This window comes from Folsomia candida, unplaced genomic scaffold (assembly GCF_002217175.1).
Source record: "Folsomia candida strain VU population unplaced genomic scaffold, ASM221717v1 Fcan01_Sc060, whole genome shotgun sequence".
In the NCBI taxonomy this organism is placed as follows: domain Eukaryota; kingdom Metazoa; phylum Arthropoda; class Collembola; order Entomobryomorpha; family Isotomidae; genus Folsomia; species Folsomia candida.
In genome coordinates, this window is record NW_019091252.1 from 286,537 (window position 1) to 307,988 (window position 21,452).

Below are 21,452 nucleotides of genomic sequence, written 5' to 3' on the forward strand. Positions count from 1 at the left end.
GTAAGTATCTAAACTGAATAAAATTACGTAACAATAAAGCTATTAACCCTTTAAACTGTAACGACGACAATTGTCGTTTTATAAGAAATGGTTTAATTCGGGAGTACGACAAAAGTCGTCCTGAAAAATCGTGGTCATGGCGCGGAAGGAAGACAATTGTCGTTTATAGGAGGTCATTGATTTTCACCATTTTCTCTCCCCGACCTAAAATTTGTTTCAATTTTGAGGGATTTCTCCTATGCCAACACAATGCTAAATTTGAAGATTTTCTTCCCAAAAATTTGGATATTTCCCTATACAACTCAATGTTAAATTTTTGATTTTTCAGTTTTTCGAGTTTTATTAAAAACACCTGAATTTCTCCTCCCGCGTCATGACCACAACATACTTATAGTGTCCCCGATTTAATGCGTTTTCTTGTCGTCAATCATACACGGTAAAGGGTTAAAATTAAATTTTTCAACACCGGTCAACGACTTAAAATCAAGTATAATAAAATAACAAATGTTAAACTGCTATCACAAGGGTTTCATAATTTACCTACGTACAATGGAGGTCTCTCAGCGTGTGATCTCTGATTTTGATTAAGTTAGTGTCAATCGATCACAAATTTAATAAATGTGAAATTTGCAAAAGAAACTATCTGCCAATTCTCAGGTTTTGGCAGATCGTACAATTTGCAAATTTCATACTAATTAAATTTGTTATCATCCGTGTGACACTAATTTGGTCAAAATCTGAGACCATACGCTGGGAGGTCTCAATTGCTACAAATAGTTTGAAATAAATGAGAACAGACAAACTACATTTTGGGATATAAGTTAAAAAGAAAACTGTCTTCTCGTTATAAAAATTAGTCATAATTTGTTGAAAATATAGTGAATGTGGAAATTCCTATCCCTTTTTCTCAGTCGTTATTTATGTGTGAGATTTCCAACAAAACTTTGATTTAAAAACAGATCTTTTTTTTAAAATACAAAATAAAAATGTGACGAAAAGGATAAATGCACCAGGATTTCAAAAAGCTACGCAGTAATATTGAATGTTATTCGGACTTGTGTTTGGTTGGTTGTATTCATACTGTTGTCGTAATAATATCATTAGTTTTGTTAATATGCGTACGAGTAGCTTAGTGTTTATGTAAATTAGTAATTTTATAATGCATACACGACGATCCAGTTTTATAAATGTAAATGTAATGAATATATAGCACCCAGATCTTTTGTAAAACTCAACTTTCGCATGTTACATGTATGCATTACCAACAAATGTAAGGTTTCCAGTCGAAATTAACTCAATTTCGTCCTATTTATAACTATTTTCTTGGATTCCTGCTCAATTCCTTCCAATTGAGAGAAACTTATTATTGGAAGGTATTTTTAATCTACTAATCATTCGATGGTGTAGTAGAATCAATTTTTGGTAGGATTTGTTTCTGGTGGAAAATCCTCTTAACCGTGGAACTACTACTGACAGCTCTAGACTTGCTGATTGAGGCTTTCTTCACCACCGGAAGCACGGTAGTTGTCGTCGTCGTTTGATGTCCTGGTCCCAAAGGAATTAAGCCACCACCACCATTGCCGCCGCCACCACCCACGCTAATTATCGGACTGGGGATTGGCGTCGTTGTTGTGGAGGAGGAATTACTCCCACTACTTCCCCCACACCCGGCCAATATCCCGAGTTGTGTCACCCCACCCGCTGCCCCAATGTCCCCCGTGCTCGAGTCCGGAGTTGGATTATTCCTCCGCAGATCGTCCGAAGATCCCGACTCGGAGCCAGGTTTTGATAATGATGATGACCCAGTTTCGTCCTTTTTCGGCGCAATGAGCGGATTCGTTGGAAGGCTGGAACGATTTAAACCACCACCGATAAGCTGCCCTTGCTGGAGCTGAACGTTTCCTTGCTGCTGTTGCTGCTGGCCAAGTGTGGTGGCTTGCTGCTGCGTGGCGACGGGAGCACTTGGCTGGAGGAACAGCGTCCCATCGGCCGGATTGAGAATAAGGTTCGGCAGCGTGAGTATAGTTTGAGGCTGGAAGAAGGGCATGTTCATATTCATGTTCATATTCATCCCCATAGGTTGCAGGCTGAGGGGGAAGGACTGCGGGAAAATGGTCAAGGGAGACGAGAAGGCGGCCGATAAAGCTTGCTGGGCTTGCTGTTGAGCCTGGATTTGTTGGATGAGTAGTTGCTGCTGGAGTTGGAGGTGGGCTTGTTGCTGCTGCTGTTTCTTGGAGAGACGCTTCTTCTTCTTCTTCCCCCCTGGGGTGGTAGCATTATTGTTGGACTGCAAGGTCAGGGGGGAAATAAAGGTGCCCGCGGCCGGGTCAAACATGAACGGCATGGTTGTACCGTCCCCCAGAATGGCGGAGAAGGGTTGATGGGCTTGATGGGCATCTTGGTGATGGTAGATGAAAGACTGTTGCTGAGGTTGCTGCTGAATGCTTGGCTGGTGCTGTTGCTGCCCTTGTTGCAGGATGGAGGATGGATCCCCAGTCGTGTTGCCTTGGCCTTGTTGCGCCTGATTCGGTGATGAGAAGATGAGTTGGCCTCCCGTGGAGAAGAATGGTTGAATCGTTTGAATAATTGGGTAACGCATTTGGCCGAAAGCATCGCTGGTTGGGATTGACGACGTGGTAAATGTGGGTTGACCACCGCTCTGTTGGAGAAAGATTTGCGGGGTGGAGGACACCGTGACGGTTTGTGGGATCTGTTGGATGAATTGGTGTTGTTGTTGGGGTGGTAGTTGGGTGGTGACAGAGTCAGGCTGCTTGGGCAGTATCTTGTCTGTAGCAGATTTCGCTGTCGGTGTGCCATCACTCGTTGATTTCTCTGTGGAAGGACTTTCCTCTCCTCCGCCTGCTGCTTTATCTGATGGATTTGTACTACTTTTCTCCAAGGAAGATGAGTCATTTACAGGGCTAACGACTTCTCCTCCCGTCTTTTTGCTCTTATCACCGTCATCATTATCGTCATTATTGCTCGCTCCATCATCACTTTTGGTATCGGATGTTGAATCAGATTTGGAAGGATCTGCTTCTGTCGTTCCTTCTCCGTCTTTCTTCTTCTTCTCATCGACACGATTCACCACATCCTGAACTAATTGGAGCGGAGATTTCTCTGCTGATGAGTCTGCAGCTTTCTCTCCCGAACTGACCTTCTCCATTACGACCGTGGCACCATTGAGTGACGTGGTATTGACCAATGGCTGGATTTGGGTGAGCTGCTGCCCACCAGTGTTATTCGTCGCGTTGTTATTATTACTTGGGATCGAGAAGAGGACTTGTGGTTGGAATTGTGGGAGGAACGTGTGCTGTTGCTGGAGCGTCCCGTCAGCCCCGATTAATTTCTGGAGATCTAAGGTTGGAATTGTAAGTGGAGAATTCAATATGCTCATCCCCGTCCCAGAATGAACAATGGGGGACAACGTGAAACCACAACCGTTCGAGTTGAGACTCATATTCATCGTCATTGGTAAAGTGGACAGGTTACAAGTTGTCGTCGTCGTGGTGGTCGTGGCTGGTGTGATGGTCGTGTTATTCGTGCAATCCGCAAGGCTGAGCGGAGTTAGCGTATACTGACTAGAAGAAGGTGATGATGATGTTGAAATAGTTGTTGTCGGGGTGGACGAAAGTCCGAGCAGGTTTCCAGACAAGTCCACCAAGGGAGGCAGAGTGGGAGGAGTTATTATCGTCGTCGTGGTCGTACTTGATGGCGGCAATGATGGCACAATTACGACGGGCGGGGGCGAATTACTCGACACCGTTTCCTTTCCTGGCTGCGGGGGACGATTTCCTTCGGTGGGAAGTGACCTCACATCCACATTGGGACAAGGAGACTTTTCTCTGCCACCACATTTTTGGCTCGTTGTCGTTGTACTAATGTGGGGCTGGTTAGAAGATGCTTTTCTGGTGGATGATGATGTAGTCGTGGTCGTTGGTGGAGTAGTTGTGATGGTGGGGGAATTACTCGTGGGCGGAGGTGTAGTATTAGGCGAAGCGGTTAAATTGTCATTCTTCGTCGCTGCGGCCGCACTTCTTGTCATGACACCGGGCGGACTGGATTTTCCAAGCGGTGTGGTCGAAGAAGACGAGGATGACGACGGTGGAGTCGGAGTAGATCGAAGTGGTCGACTCGTCGTGGTGAAGGAACGTTCCGATCCCACCGAGGAAGCTGGGGACATTTCCGTCTAAACGAGAAAATAAGCATCATGTTAATTTATGTAATGCCTCATTTGCTTTATAATTTTAGATAATTTATGTAAGTACCTGTGGTGTTTGTGTCGTCGTGTCGGGACTTTGTTGAGAACATGGGACAGCGACATGGAGGCCTCGTGATGATGAAAACGTGTTTCTAGACTGAAGGGTTGGCGGGGTGGGGGAGCCCTTACTTGATGACGTCGTTTGATAAGTGGGCGTCGCATTTCCAGGTCCAAGTCCAGGATTCGATGACACAGAAAAGTCCGAAGATTCACTAATTCTCCGTTTTTTACTCCCATTGTTGGGACAATCTCCTGCAAAAAAAGTGCGAAATAGAATTAATTAACCAATTTGTTTAAGCTTGCAGACTTTTGATAACATCCTCCCAAACAAATAATTGTACTCATCATTTCCTTTCTTACTTCTTTACTCGTACGAATAAAACACCACGAATGAGATAAATAAATACTTTGCTGAATCATTTTCATTTCATTCACTCCTTTTCATGCAATTTAGGACGCTCTTATTTATGCACAGCTCATTTATCCACCACCTTTCCATTGTTGAGTCGGGTGTGGTCTTATCCATGTCAAACGAGTAAATACTCAAACCTTGTTAATCCCTCTTTACAAACTTTACATCAAATAAATGCCTCTGCTCAATGCATACCAATTCATATTTATTTATTACGTATGCAACACAACAACTAAATCTCTCTCTCTCAGAGTAATTCCACTACTTTGTTCGTTGTTAAACTAAAATTGCAGACGACTCTGTCGTGTCGTGATGTGTAAAAAAATACGGTTCATCATCATCCAAATGTACATACAGGGTGGTTTAAATGTCACGCAACAATGGAAAATTTTTCAATGGGAAAAATCCCTAAATCCCCATTAGTTACAAGATTTTGGATTAAGATTTTTATAATTATTATCAAAACTGATGGAAAACTGATGACAAAATTCTTAAAACATTGAATTTTAGAGACAAAATTTCGGTAACTAATGGAAATTTATAAATTTTTCCCATCGAAAAATTTTCCATTGTAGCGTGACATTTTAACCACCCTGTATGTAAGAGCTTCCTTCCTTCCTGTCGAAAAGGGATGAATGACTACCAGATTATATACCGACGGCATTTGTATTTTTGTAGAGTAACGCAATAAACCGGTGCAGTGAAGCGAATTAATTTTTATTTAGGTTCGAGTGGTATCATTCATTCTAAACTGGCTGGCTGGCTATTCATTATTATGTAACACACCGTTCCAGATTGCAATAGTTGCAACAAACCAATTGAATTTTGAACTGGCCAGAAGTAAAAGAGATCCATCCACATCCATCCAGAATGGTGGGTTCATTTAGACGGATAAAAAGGTGCTTTGCTTGTTCATTGTGGACTCGGCTAAAATAAAATAATGTGACAAAAGGTGGGTTGGATCTATTTAAGAGGAAATCACAATCATCATCATGAGTTCATAATGATAAAGAAACATCTGCACGACTTTCATCACCTTACGCTTTTCGGGCTGATGCATATTTATTTACTATTTGTTACATATTTAGTTAATGGTTCGTGGTTTATGATTGAGGAGTGTGAATACAATCACTTTTCATTTCAGGTTCGGTGAGTAGTGTAAAAATACGATTGAAAATAAAAATAAGAACAACCAGAAAAACTTTTGTGTAACAAATTGCATGTAAAATTGTAACAGCAATAATGTTCATCTTTATCCCAAAACCTTGGTATTTACGATCAATATCATGCGTACACATTTCAACGCTGTTTTTTTACACTAGTAATCACCGCATTTTATAACCCGACTGACTGACAAGACAATCCAGCATCGTTTAACCGTGTCGTAATAACAACACGAGGAGAGGAGCAAGGATGCATCTGTCCAGAAAATAATTGAAGTTTCCGTCTCAATCTGGGAGAAAAGCGGAACAAAGTGGAAAAGAAGCAAATCCTGGATGGATGGATGGATGAGTACAAATTTCTCAATTTATTTCACATCATTCTGTCACCTCCACGCGTAGTCCATTTTTAATGGGGTAAAATATACGTATCATCAAATTCTAATTGAAGAATTGCCACCAATCATGTTAGCGTTTTACTTTTGAAAATGAAACAAGAATTGGTCACAATTTGTATCAAATCCTACAACCGTTTAGCCCAACTAAACAAGTTGTAAGTATTATGCAAGAGAGAGAATTGTTGCAGGTAAAAATTCAGCCTGCATCCGTTTGTTCATCGTGAAATCATCCCTTTTTTGATGGACAAACCACACCGGAACCCGAACCTACCTTCTTCCCTTCTTTATCTCCTTTAGAGAGAGGCAGATGGATGGATGGATGATGGCTAGATCATCACTTTACATCACACACGGCATCAGGAGAGGAGTGGAACAATGTAATGTAGCCCATTGCTTTATTCTACTTCTTTGGTAAAAAAGTGAGCATGTTTATTACTCACCCGAGAGCTTGCTTACTTACCCACACGGCGTAAATAAGGGCCCTTCTTCCATAGTGACATTATTACTACCAACTAATGAAACCAACCGGATGTTCAACATCCCTGCCACCAACCTATCTATGTACCCACCACCACTGGACGGATTATCATCAACCCACGGAGTGACACGAAGCATGATGATAACCAAAACCTATACCTGGTGTTACGTAATGGTGCAACGTAATGTGATGGGATACATGTTATTACGAACAAGCAATAAGCAACTGGTGGTGTTGTAGATATCACTTTTATTCCATTTTATCTGGATTAAGAAGACCCATTGCCACGACTGCCCTTCTCTCTCTCTCACCAGCAGCCTTCCCTCATCCTCATAATTTTTTATTTGTCTTCAATTATTCTGTGGGGACGGGGTAAAAATAGAGAAAAGGATACATTCGAAAGTGCAGTAAGTAGTATTCTCTCAGGCTGAATAACAAATACTATTTAGAAGTTGAGAGAGAGATGTCGACCCTTCGTTCGTCTCCTTTATCTTCTTCTTATTCCCATCCCTGCATGATCAAATTGGCCTGAATTGGTTCGAGTGTGAGAAAATTTATTTACTCTGGCTCCCTTGCACTCACTTTGCGTCGCTGGTGTCATTTATTTTTCCAGAGTAAAAAGATCTCATTGAAATTGAGTTGAGTTGTTTGTATTTCGCTGGTGAGTTTATGTACAAGACAAATTCACTCTTTTTACTCGCTTTGTTGCTTGCTGGCTTGGTGAGGAAGGAAGGAAGGAAGGAAGGAAAGTTTGTTGAAAGGGAGAGGAATGGTTGGTTGGTGTCCCTTTATTTTCGGGAGGAATGACACCATTGTTAAGAGAATTGGAGAGAATGAAATGGGTGTAACAAAAAATTGGAAAACTTTGTAAATGACTTTAGAATGGTTGAATGTGGGGATGTGTACAACGATACCTTTGAAATGTAATGAGTAAACAAATCAATTTTGATGATAGGATTGAAATTCGTTGGTTTTTGCAGGATTTCACGATAACTCAACCTGACATGCTTAGAATGGGGGTCTCCCAAGGAATGCTCACAGATTGTGACTAAATCAGTGTCAGTCGATCATAAACTTAATTCGTATGAAATTTGCAAAAGATATGATCCCCAAATGCTCAGGTTTGGAAGACATATGTATTTGTATAGAAAGAGGAGAAAATATGCAGTAAATTTGGTAAGTGCAAAATTTGTCAACTTTAGTGCGAATTTTCTCTCCTTCGGATGCAAATACATATCTCTGCCAAACATGAGCATTGGCAGATCGGGTCTTTTTCAAATTTCATATGAATTAAATTTCCCATCAATCGACACTGGTTTAAAATCAAAATCTGAGAGCATACGTTGGGAGACCTCCACTGTTAGTGGTAGTTTAGAGATACTTTTTTATTAAAAAGGTACATGCATATAATTCCTGTTGGGAATATTTCTTCAAGGTAAGTACTACACATACATGGCAGCATATTATTCCAGGCAGGTTCAAAAATGGGTCTTGAGGTCGGTCTTCTCCTTTACAAATAAGGGCATGCCTGCGTCAAGTAATTTAACCACACTGTTTTTTCATCACGCAACCTAAACTATTTCCATAAAAGACTCGTCGTCTCATTTTCATGGAACTCGACAAAACTTGCCTTCCAAGACGCCGACGAACACAACAAAATTGGAAATAAAATCTCTCTCTGCTGCGGAGCATGGAATAAAATATGACTTTTATTCCTCATCCAGCCACATCTGTCTGACTAATGGGTGATCAATACATTCGTATCTGCATACTGCTCCTGCTCCCGAGAGGATAAACGCCAATAAGTGAAACGCTAATTCAAATTAAGGTACACACACTGGGTTCCTTTGTGCCTGGAAATGTACACCGGCTTAAAAACGGAGTAGTTTTTTTTCTTTTTCTGGAGGACGGAGAACGTGATTTTAGATCATGCGGGTTGTTGTTATCAATAAAATGTAACTGAATCATCATCAGGGGAATATATTTATAACCGCATTTGTGTCTAATAACGTCTTTAGCGTATGTACATACATATGGAATGAGACGAGGCATAAAAAGTACTCGAGATGGTTGTTGGCTTTAAATTGTGTGTACTTACGACGACCAAGACATTTTATAGAAAGGATTATCAGAAGCAATAAAGCAATAAAAAGTGGGCCCAACCAAATAAGTTGTACATTTCCCATTCATGGCTCTAGAAATGCTTTTCACTTCACATGTCTCCCCCCGTAAAAGAAGTTGGTCATTTAATGCACGACTGGAAGATTAAACTTGAAAATGCTGTATTGTGCATGTCCAATAAAATAAAATAACATAAAACTACCACAATACGACAGACATACAATTAAAGTAAAAAGTCACCACGACGAGCGACATGATTCAGACTCATCCTCCATGAAAAGTGCTTTAGAAATTTGTATCCATCCACACAACCGAGTGAAATGAAATGAAGCAGATAATAACAGCAGCTCGGTAATAATATCGAATCATGAGATTATACGCGATGGGAATGATTCAACACACCTTTTGTGCCACTTAAAAAAGAGGAGAGAGAGACCTCGTCATGTTTCGTGCCGCAGAAATAAATCATTGTTATAAATTGTAAATAAATTATTGTTGTGGACTCTGGAAATTTTAGGCAGACAAGGTGCGCGCATGCAGAACGGGACTCTGGTAAAAATCTGGTAGAGTCGCATACATACTCCGTACTTGTATTGATTTGGTAGTAACTTTCTACCGAATTGGTAGTAGCTTGTTCTGAGTGGTAAATTTTTACGTTACCAAACGGTAAATGTCCGTTATTACCGTGCCGGTCAGCCCTGATTTAATACCAGTTTTTTAAGAGTGCAGGGTAAAAAGGAACGGAACAACGCTACCAAAACAACTGATTAGACGTGGTTAGTAATTCGCATCAATTAATAAATGACAAGTGAAAACCCGATAAGGATTAACATCACCATGTCCTCCTCGCTAACTCTAACGAGATCTGACACCGAAAACTTGTCTCAAACTAACTTTACTTACGACGACACTTTAGAGAAATGGTTCAACAACTCAACATCATCCATCCTACAATCAGATACTCGTCGTCGTCGTGCTGACTCGACTGGGTTTTAAGCACACCAAAAATATTTATATTCTCGCATCTACTCCTGTGAAGAAAGGAGGGAGTTCCGCTCCATGAAATTCACACATTCAACGCATTTTCCCCAGAACAGAACTTGGGGGCAGAGAAGAGATAAGCATCGCTCCCAAGTTTCACTTTGTTTCTGCTGCACCCGTTAAATTTAGAATGTGTGTGTGTCTACTAACTAACTAAGTAAATCCTTTGAAATAAGGACATGTCGATGAGGACTCTCTCTCGGCGATGATGACGAGAATAAGAACACGCGATGCATATCACATCATCCTTTTAACACGATGCACCAACAACATAAAAAAATCTTCTCTCTCTTCTCCAGAGAAGATTTTGGAGAAAATAACATGAATGCATGTTGTATAATGCGTCTGATGTGTGGTGCATGTGCACCTTATTAGGAAAAAGATAAGTTACCCACCCTCCAAATCGGGGAATGTTGGGTGTTGTGGCTATTTTTACCTTAAAAGTTGCACTTGGCTAACCTTTCCCCTCTTCACGAGCAGCTTATATATTTAAATATGCATTTACGGTTTCAACTTTACAATTTTAATGTTGCAAGAGCAGTTGCAACTCTATATAAATCCTGGTGTCATCATTCTTTCTTCTTCTTCTTCTTGCGTAAGTGCCAGCCACAGAGTTTGGAACACGAATTCCACAATATTTTACAAACTGTCTCCCAAAGTTTCAAACAGGGGTGGAAATAAAGTCCAAATATTTTTATGGCGAGAAATATATAGCAGTTTGAAAATATGGAATGAAATGCATATGGCTTTTGTATGTAAATGTTTAGTTAATGGTTTTGCTGGATGCATAAATAAATTGGGCAGAGAGAGGATCGTTATTACTGGTTCATCACGAAGGAAGGATCAAACATCAAACATTTTGATTTGACCTGTTTCCTCAGGCTGTAAATATTTCCCGTACAAAAAAAAACATCATCGGAAAAAAATGTTTGATTTTTACACAACAATAATCTCATCGTCAGTTTGTAACTTCTAGAATCTAGACACGTTTAGCAATTTTAATGGGATAAAAGCAAGAAATACTTGCATTACAAATGGAATGGCGAAATAGGACTGGTCAAGGCGTGCTGGAATTAGAAGGGGAACAATCTGTTAAAAGTACTAAACTATTTTTTGCTCCTATACATATGTATGTATACTTTGACATTCTTGCTTTCCCCAGGGACGTTGCTCAATATGTGTCCACTATTCGACGAACTCGATGAAATTTATGGTGAAAAAGCTACATTCGACCCACCACATCTTCACGATTCCTCCTCGGGAACTCTTCAAGCACAATCGTGGAGTGATTTTGGACGAGATGATGAACTGAATGCTGAAGATGAAGAAATACCGGAAACCGAAATTAATGTGGATGTTGAAACTGTCTCCCAGAAGCCATCAACTCCAGGGAAATTGATCGCAAATAATCTTACTTCAGCAAGAAAAGACCTCGGAAAACGAAAGCACGCTGATTCCGGAATATCTGCTTTAGCTGAAGCGTCCATAATTCGAACTGAACTTCAAAAGCAAGAGATAATTTTAGCCAGGGATAAATGGGAAGAAGAAAAAAGACTAAAAAATTTGGAATATGAACTGAAATTGAGGCAGTATGAAGATGAACAAAAATTGCAAGAGAGAAAATTAGCTTTGGAAGAATTGAAATTACAAAATGAGATGGAAATATCGCGATACCGAATCGATAAAGAATGCAGTTTGAAATTGGAGTTGGCACAGATTAAAGCAGAACAAATCTAAGGTTTATTAATGATTAAAATGCTTTGAATTATTAAAATGCTGAGGTAATCACATCATGTTGAGTTTTCCATTAACAAATTGAAATAAAGCGTTGCGTTTGTAATCATCCCCTTGGTCATGATTTCCTTCTTGGGCATCATCATCAACTTCTATATTAATTTCCTCCGATTCAGTAAACGAGTCCTTCAGAATGTTGTACAAAATAATACACCCCCTGATCCACGAACAAGCCAGCGTGTGTCCATTTGACCTATCCACACGAATTCGCAATTCCTTTAAACTCCCAAAAGTTTCTTTAATAATTCCAAAGCAGCATTCTATCTTGACACGAAATCCCGAAAAATACTTGTTAAATCGCCGTCTCTCCGCAGTGGTTCCAGTTGACGCATTATTTTTGAACGGTGTTATCATGTAGTCCGTATTTTTGTAGGCTGAATCCCCGGCAATCCACTGACCTCTGTCCAAAAATTTTTCTGGATTTTTCCCGATTTCTGAGTTATCAAAAACTCTAGCATCATGAACCGAGCCCGGATATCCGACAAAAATGCTCCTGATCATCTTATTGTTGTCACAAACGGCTTGCAGTTGGATGGCGTACCGCTGCTTTCGCGTAAAATATGACTCGGGGTCATCCAGTGGTGCTTCTTCAAGGTTGATGTGAGATCCGTCAATATATCCAATACAATTTGGAAGTTGGTCAACCATATTCCTTGCAATTTCCAATCGTTCGGTTTCGTCTGGCCATCTTATCCAATCTTTTTCTAATTCTAAAATTGCCTGAGAAATACATATTTTTTTAGACACTCCTATCAACTTCATACTTGTGAAGTCTATTGTGTACCTTTAGAACTCGAGTGACCACTTTCAATATGGTACCACCCCCACCAACTCCAAACAACGCTGCCGTAGTAGATACCCCGCTTCCGGTTCCGTCATGCCCTAACTTATGAAAAGTTATGGCGAGTTGCTGGTCGACTTTTAGTTGTTGACGACTGTTGGACTTAAAGACGTTGCTGTTTTCTATCATCCGCAGAATGAGAGTGAAATCCTTTCGAGAGACTCGCATAAATTTTTTGAAATAGTGGTCGGAGTAGTTTGGCAAGATTCTTCGGAACCAATCATCTGACTTCGGGACAAATAATCGTGGAACAGAAAGACGGTACGTTGAAATGGTCAGAACATCATCTATCGCGTTATCGAAAATGATATCTGCCTGTGTAGGACTATTTATTATATCAATAAATGCAGCTTCACAAATTTCTTCCATTAATTTCCGTTTTCTGGAAATAATCGGCATTTTGTTTCGATTATCAGATAAATTTTTACGAAAATAATTACAAAAGTGAATTCACGGGAAGCTGTTTGTAAACGTTCGTAAGTTTACGGATTTTACGCTGTTTACGTAGTTACCAAGGGTGCGTGAATTGCAATGTTCATCTCAATGTTTATCTCTATGTATGTATTTTTCCGTGAAAAGCGCATTAAATTTTATTGTGTACATCCACCAACCAACTAACGATCCACTTGAATGAGTCACATCACATCATTTGCATGCATTCAATTTAATTTCATGGTTTAAAATCCCAAAAATCCCTGCTGGAAGTCGTCATTCTCGTGTTTTAGCCCCATTTTTGGGAGAATTTTAAATCGTGTTCTTTGCGAGGGATGGAGGAAACGCGTCATTCCAGCACCACCACCAAGCAACCCGTGACAAGTTGAGTGTTTCCATTAGGATGGAAATGTTGACAATTCCCAACCAAATTGGATATCGGGGGAAGCGAGTCAAGTTCAATTAGTGTCACCAACCACACCATAACATGACACACAAGACTCGTCCTCCTCCGTCGACTAAATTCTATCCAAAATGCTTCGTGTGTACGTATTCACTTCCATGAAAATTTCCTCCTCTTCCTTCCTCAACTTTGTCCCGTGCTCATCATCACATCCAATGCGATTCACCCCGAATGCAGGTCTGTCTGATATTGTGTGATAATAAAGAATTGAATACATTAACCATCAAACTTCCCTGTCACACCGGAACATAACATAACCTAAACCCGTTCCTGCTTTTCTCCCATATTACGTCCAGAGTTCAAGTTGTTGGCGTTATTATTATCATTGTTACAGCTTTTGTGTACTCTAATAAAGACTTGTGCACAACTAAGCACAGTGGCTGCGGAAGCGTGGGGACAATGTCCCTAGGATTGTTTTATGTCCCCATGATATATAAACTCTTCCCTCCCCTTATCCTACAATTCAGATGTCCCCCCGTCTTCCGTCCCGGCCACTTCCTGCACATCCCACGAAACCAGGAAAGCTCAAAAACAATTTCGTTTCATAATCATATTCACAAACCCGACCGACCCAAAACCTAAGTGCTTATGGCACCCCGATTGTCGTCATCATCACCATCACTTCAACCCTTCCTTCCAGCAAAGTCGGGGATGCTTGCTTTGCTTGCAGTTTATTAAGGGGTGAAAGCCCTTTATAAGATCGTTATGTCCGTCCGTCTGTCTGTCTGTCTGTCTGTCCGTCCGTAGCTCCGATAACTTTTGAACGGAAAGACATAGAGACTTGAAATTTTGAACGTAAACTCCTAACGTCAAGGGACAGGATGAGTTCGAAGATGGACACTGTGACATCGTCACCCGTGACGATGACGTCGTCACAATGACGAAAAGTGACGAAAAAGTGTCACGTGTCAGTTTTGACATGTGACACATCATTTATAACTATTTTTCAATTACGAATTCGAAAATTCATGTCATTTTGCGTTTGGACGTCACCTGTGACGATGACGTCGTCACAGTGACGAAAAGTGACGAAAAGTGACGAAAAAGTGTCACGTGTCAGTTTTGACATGTGACACGTCATTTTTACTAGTTTTCAAAGTCGAATTCAATGGTGACCTCCATTTTGACCTCAGAGGTCATATATATGTCACATAAGGGTTATCAACTGTTAAATTTGACACAAATAAGACACAAACGTCGAAAACACGTCAGAAGTGTCAATCTTAACAAATTTTCGAACAATTTGATATTCACTTTGACGTATGACACACTCCTTTCACCCCTTGGTTACATGCGTTGTAACGGTTTATTTTATTTTATGACGACGAAGGGAAGAAGAGCTGCATAAAGGAATGCATCCACTACACACTCCTGAGGAGGATGAGATGAATGAATATGCTAAATGCCTCCCTGTCATTCTCAAACCCTGAAGAAACCCGCATCTCTCTCTCTCGCAACCATCGCGGAGTGGATTCGAATTTAAATTTAAATCTCAATCTCGCACTAGAGAAAAGGGTTGAGAGGAGCCGAGTAGGTTGGTTGCTTGTTGGTTGGTGGGTGGGATGAATGATGATAATAATATTTTATTTTATGACCGTCTTTAACCAATATTTCACACTTTTCAATTTGAAATCCTTGCTAAAATTGGGTTTAGAGAGAGGAGTAAGTGCTTACAAAAAATGGCAGGGGACTGACTCTTTAAATAATCTTGACACATCCAATTCTGCATCATTTGACAGTGCTTATTTACACAGTGGAATGATACATTTATACGCTTTAAGAATTATGTGATTGAGATTGACCATCTTTTTTATGCTTTTTTTGTCCTCCTATCCCATCCTCCGTCGTGGTAAATATGGAGTTGAATGAATGCTCATGAATCTTATAAATATTTAAATTTACATCATCACGACGACGACGGGATCTTCTATTCTGAACAACACGAAGAGATCGATGGCCTCTCTGGGCAATTTGAAGGCAGGGAAAAAAAGTATGTGCATACAGTCATCACATTATATTATAACATCACTGCATAATAATAATATTGCTTTTGCTCACTCGCTCACTTGCTTGAGTTTGAACTTGATTTATTTAACAGCATTATTCAGCACTTATCGCACACTCTTTCAATTCATGAGGCTCACAAAGTTGGAAGTGTGAATAAATGCAAAATTTCAAAGTGGTGATGAAGAAATTAATCTTCTCTTTCAAGTGTTTGTTACATTATTACTTGGTTTAATTTAACATGTGAAAACCGATTTGTTGAAATGGTATGAAAGGATGGATGATGTACACAAGTTGCGGTTGGACTTGTGTGTATATGTCCACGTAAATTATGAACAGTTAATTGCATGTTAATGTCATCATTTGATCAGCCATTGTGCATGGGTATGTACATAAGTACTTATCTACATATGTGTAACTAACCTGCACCTTCCATCTATTTGGCTTGATAATCAATCTCAAAGCTAAATATTGATTTAGCTAGAGATTTTCCTAGTTTAACTTTCTTACAAAAAAAATTTCAAAATTAACAAAATTATTTTCAAAAATATCCTCTCCCCATTATGCCCATCAAAAATCTAATTTGTTCTCGCCTTAATTTGCTACTTACATACGTCGCACATGCCCTCTGCTCGTTGGTTTAAAAGCGTAGTTTAAATGCAAAAATGGGCCATTGACTTGTGTAACATCAAACGAAACTAAAACACATTTTGCCTCGTCTCAACTCAAGTACGTAACTGAATACTAATAAGGAAGGAGAAGAAAAAGGGGTCGAGTCACTTTTAAACAAAAACAAATGTTATGATCTGTTTCTGACTTGGGCAGGAAATAGGAAAAAGAATCCATTTCCAAGCAAATCGCATCTCTTGGTTCATCTCTCGCACAAATTACGTAATGACAGTTTGTCCTGTTCTCGTTTTCTTCAAAATGATGTGCATATCCTTCTCCCAACGAATACCACTTGACTGACTCGTCTTCTTCTTCCTTCTCCATTAATTCTTCACTTTACGACGTTTTTAAAACTTGACTTGAGCCATGTAAGCAAATACTAATTGATGTATGACGCATGTATGCTCCACCATTTACAATGAGACGTCTGCCACCAATTAGCTCGTAAAATATGCCCTGACCTTACTAATTTAGTTTTGGGTGGGATCACCGAAAATTTTAAATGGGGTTAATATTATTATGTCGTTTAAAAACGTTGGAAATTGAAATTGCGTCGAAATGATGATACCATTTAGTTTCTAGTTCCAGCAAAAAAACGGGAAAGGTAAATAAAAATAGTAAAAACAAAGAGGAAATGAAGCGAAAGGAAGAAGACGAGGAGAGGATGAGCAACTGGATGTTTAAGTGGAACGAGTTGTGTTTAGGATACAAATTAAATTAATCGCTTGCCATATGCTCATCATTTATGTTTATCCTGCTAATGCGATTTTTACTATCTTTGAAATCATTGAGAGCAGAGAAAGATAACAAAATATTTATACATGCATATGTAAAACGGCTAAAGTGGTAAAAATTATTACATTAAATTTAATATTATCTACGCTTATTTTTTTGCCCCACTTCTTCAAAAATGCGATTTTTCTTATCTTTTAAATCATCGAGGGCAGAAAATGAGAAAAATTATTTGTACGTAAAACTGCTAAAGTGCTAAAAATTAGATGTTACATAAAATGATCCCTTCAACAGAAGAGGCAAAGTAAATGTTTGCATACGCTTATTTTTTTACCGCACTTCTCTAAATATCCCTTAAAATTTAGGTTCAGATTTGGTAGAAAAAAAGGCAAAATTTCTTACCTAAATCCTCTCTCGTAGAAGAGATCAAAGGTGAATCCTCAGATTTTGGGATTTTTCTTTTGTAATGATTGCACAACGTGGTTTTGGGTTCATCTTCGACTACTTCTTCTTCATCCGTGTGCTCCTTAAAGCCGGTGAGGTACATTAAGTCATCTTCAGAATTGGTACGTTTTTGACGTTTCTCACAAGATACGCTTATCACCTGTGGAGAAGTAAGAACAAAAAATATTATGAAAATTATTTTCGCAATTCTTCATCAAACTTTTTACAATTTGGACCAATTCGTTAATTATCGTACGCCTAAAGTACTTTATAATTACACTTAATACACATTACAAATTTTCAAAATGTGGTTACAAAATGATAAATTTTTAAAATAAAACAAATAAATCGCGTCCCTACTTTTTAAATCTATGTGCATGTAAAAATTTAAATCAAAAGCAAACCTGTTAGTGGTACTACATCTCATAAATCATTCTCAATTTTCCACACATATCTCATCTCCATTGTAATTTGCATGAGAAAACATACCAAAAGTAATTTAAACTCTCAACAATACGAAGTGCATTGATTGCATGGAGAATGAGCAAAAAGTTTAAACAACTCTCCAGTCCGACAACATAAGTCACTTGTTGATTTTTCCACGTTTTTTTTCTCTCTAGTTATATAATACTCACTCACTCGTAAAATATGTACATAGGTAAGTGAGTGAGATAAAGTTAAAATGATGTGAAATTTCAATGAATTATTATCCTGCATTTCTTTCAGGATTTTTTCCTATTTGTTTAACAAACCAGACTTGAGACTTATAAATTTTATGCAGTTCTGCTCCTATGCTGGGCATGTCTGAATGCCAGAGTTGAGTCGGTTCACCACGTTTTCTGATCCATCCGAACCGAATCCGAATTTTTCGGCTGACAAATATTCATTCGAATGGAATTCGAAAATTCCGAAACTTTGGTTAAAAAATATTCATCCAAACCGAATCCGAGTTTTTCGATTGACAAAGTATGCAAACCCGAACCGAATGTTTCATTCAGTTCGGATACTTTATCCTAAATTCGGATACTTTATCATAAATTTGGAAAACCGACTCAACTCTGGTATACGCGATACGACAAATAAAACTCATAATCATTTTCATGAGTCTGCAATTTGCCATATTGCACAAAAATCAACTTGTTTGATAAAATAAGTTGGTTTTTCAGCTTAAATTATGACAAATTTTGTAATAAATTAACCACACGGATTTTTTCGCATCATGAATCTCATTTGTTGAGATTTGTTGGCCTGAAAGTGGACTGGACGCACCGGCTGGATCAAAAGCCATCAATCTTTTTTATTACGAGTGGCTCGGCCGGTTTCCTTATTTTATGGCGTCTCTTACCACAACAATATTCCATTTCAACAAGTTTTCTTTGATTAATTAAACTGGACAAAAGTGATTCGCGACTATTTAAATAAACTTAATGATGAATATTGACAGCCACCAACGATACACGTCTACTTATCCATGTTGATGTGTACTTAGGTTTAGAACAGGTGTACATATGTAAGTATTATTGGCATTTTTATTGTACTAGTTTAAGTATTTGCGAATTTTTAAGCATTTATCTTGTCCATTTTGTAGCATGTCTGTCTCCATTAAATTTATCATTATTGTTACCTTTGGATCAAAACTGAACGCATGATCGAGTCTTAATGGGCAGCTGAGTCCGCATTTGCATGTCCCATCGGAGCAGATGTAGTTCTTCAACTCGTCCAAACTCTTCAACTTTGTTTCACTCGGACTGCAAAAAATAAAACACGACATTTTAGACTACAGGGTTTTTTGGCTCATTTGCGAAATTCCGTGACAGTCACACCACCACCACCACAAACAATTTCAGCAACAGGTACCAACCAACCAGCATGATTATGCTAGTCACTTAAAAAACTTGCTTCAGGTAGTTTTAGGAACCAGGGCTCGAAATAATAATAAAATGACAAATTATATTATGCTCGAATGTCCAAACCCATTAATCTCCCTAAATTGCAGGGGTTCGTTCGTGAGTCATTAATGAATTTAGTTAGTTTACTTTGTGGACACATTTCTTTCGAGTGGTAAAAAATAAATACATACACGAGACATTTTTAAATCAGAATGTAAATGATGCATATTTTCACTCCATCTCGAATTGTATACCAGATATCATTACGGACGAAACCTTTTCGTTTGTTTTATAACATAATAAGCCCGAATATTTCCTCGAGATGAAATATGCTCGCCCGATACAATAACTTAAGGAGATGACGATGATGCGATGAGATGAAAGCCGCAGCCACATTCCTTCCACGTAAATCCAATCCAACCACAAATTCATTCACGACTTTGTTTCAAGGTTTTTGTAACCAAGTCGTCCGTCCGTGGCGTCTACCAATTCGGACGATAAAGACAATGACGCTGGATCATGGAGGCAAGAGACACTTTAATATTGAATTACAAGCATCATTAGGAACGCTTGGGTTCTATGAAAAGGTGCATAAATCCCATCATGCATAAATTTCGTGAATGAATAATTGCGACCTGATTTATTCCAGGTTTAAAAAAGTGTCATCTCTCTCTTAAATCCCAAAGTTGTGTGGGGAAGATTACTTAGAAGAAATATGGTTTTATTCCCGTCGACTAAAAATAAGTAAGACTTTTGGAGGAAGGATCAAACCACGGGCTCTTTGAAGATGAAGTGACCACCCACCGTATTATGTTTTTTACTCGCATTTATCTCTAATCTGGAATCTTCTTGGGTGATGGGATGGTCTACCAAGAAGAAGAAGATGATCTTATCCCGTCCGTATTTCTGTTTGTACGTATTGTTGTGCAGTGTGTATCACATCTCATCAAAGCTACCAGTTGCATTCATTCCGAACAAAATGCAATACAAACATTGACTGATTGTACATACATTTCTCTCTTTTCTCATTGTCGATTTTGGAGAAGGCTTATTATTTGAAGCGGATGATAAATTGCGGTTGAAATGCAAACAAGAAAATCTAATTAAATTTGGAGATTTAAAAGTGCATGGATGTACGATGGTGCATTTTTGGGTGGACAGATTATGCACGTACGTAATGCCAAACAAAGCATTACAGATGGACTAAATTAGGCTTGACTTGATTCAAACTTTATCATCTCCATGATCTGTTTTCCGATCGAGATTATCTCATAAACTGAATAGCACTCAATATTTTTAACTCGTAAATACTTCACTTGACCAAAGCATCAAAATAAGCAGAAATTCACCACCAAGTAGTTCATAAGTAGATTATCTAAATAAAAAAGTGCACATGTTCTGTTTCTCAATTTCATTCCCAGAAAGTGTTGTTTAGCTTTTTTGATGGTGTGGATGAGTACGAAGTGATGTGTGTGATGGTTAAATTGCGTCGTGTCTCTTGTGAAAAAATCCTCCTACATGACAGATTCAAGTACCACCACAACTACGAAACCTTTTTCACCTTTGAGTCAAGACGGAACATAAGCCCGGTTTAAAAAGACGAGTCGATTTAGCCAGCAAAAAATATTTAATACTTTGGCACCGTCTCCCACATAAAGTTTGGCTGGAGAGAGAAAGAAACGAGTTTGATCACCATCTCACACAACCAACATCGTCGTCAACTACGTACACACGCTATTAACCAGTCATAATATTTATTCGAAATTTAAATCATGCTAAATTTTTCAAAGAAAGCTCCATTTCAAATGTTAAATTCGCAAAATAAATGTATTCATAAGAAAAAAAACATTATGATAAACTGTTCCATCAACATCACTAAAGCTTATGTATGATTCCCAAGCTCAAAAATGGTCTCCTGCTGGACATTAAGTGTACAATGAGCATTAAATTAATGTTATTACGCTACCCAGAACAGCACCAGCACGATTTCCTCGTCATCATTATTTTATACGTGGATTGAAGTAGGCGAAGTCAAAAAGTCCACTTTAGACGAGAGATGAGGTTACAACCTTACATAACAGGAATTAGGAGTGAATATCTACAAGGTGCACAAAGCTATGCAATGCACAATAGGCCATAAAATAAAGAAGACAAAATCGAACACTTGATAATTTAACTCTCACTCTCAAAGCCATCCATTCAAAGTTGCGCATACACTTGAATTTTAAAGCGTAATCTTTGCTCGAGGCAGTCTCCAGTTTTGCTTTCCTCGTCAGTGGCCGCGGAAGCCGTGGGGACATTAACATTTTATGA

The 21,452-nt window shown here is 38.9% G+C and overlaps 2 protein-coding genes across 2 annotated transcripts in view; both read right to left on the reverse strand.

Annotated features, from left to right (window-relative positions):
* Positions 1-320: 320 nt before the first annotated feature.
* The window catches only part of LOC110862513 (mucin-12), a 31,070-nt gene continuing 9,938 nt past the window's right edge, over positions 321-21,452 (reverse strand). Inside the window, exons 3-6 of the mRNA XM_035845623.1 lie at positions 18,875-18,998; positions 17,209-17,410; positions 4,269-4,513; positions 321-4,189 (exon numbers count right to left, since the gene is read on the reverse strand). Coding sequence (XP_035701516.1) covers positions 1,388-4,189; positions 4,269-4,513; positions 17,209-17,410; positions 18,875-18,998 — 3,373 coding nt within the window. The 3' untranslated portion in view covers positions 321-1,387. The remainder of the gene's footprint in view (positions 4,190-4,268; positions 4,514-17,208; positions 17,411-18,874; positions 18,999-21,452) is intronic.
* LOC118433588 (protein ANTAGONIST OF LIKE HETEROCHROMATIN PROTEIN 1-like) lies at positions 9,884-14,107 on the reverse strand. The gene is made up of 2 exons (XM_035845624.1): positions 12,450-14,107; positions 9,884-12,385 (listed from the first exon to the last, which is right to left on the reverse strand). Exons 1-2 carry the CDS (start codon positions 12,903-12,905, stop codon positions 11,657-11,659), a joined length of 1,185 nt encoding a protein of 394 aa, XP_035701517.1. The 5' UTR covers positions 12,906-14,107; the 3' UTR covers positions 9,884-11,656.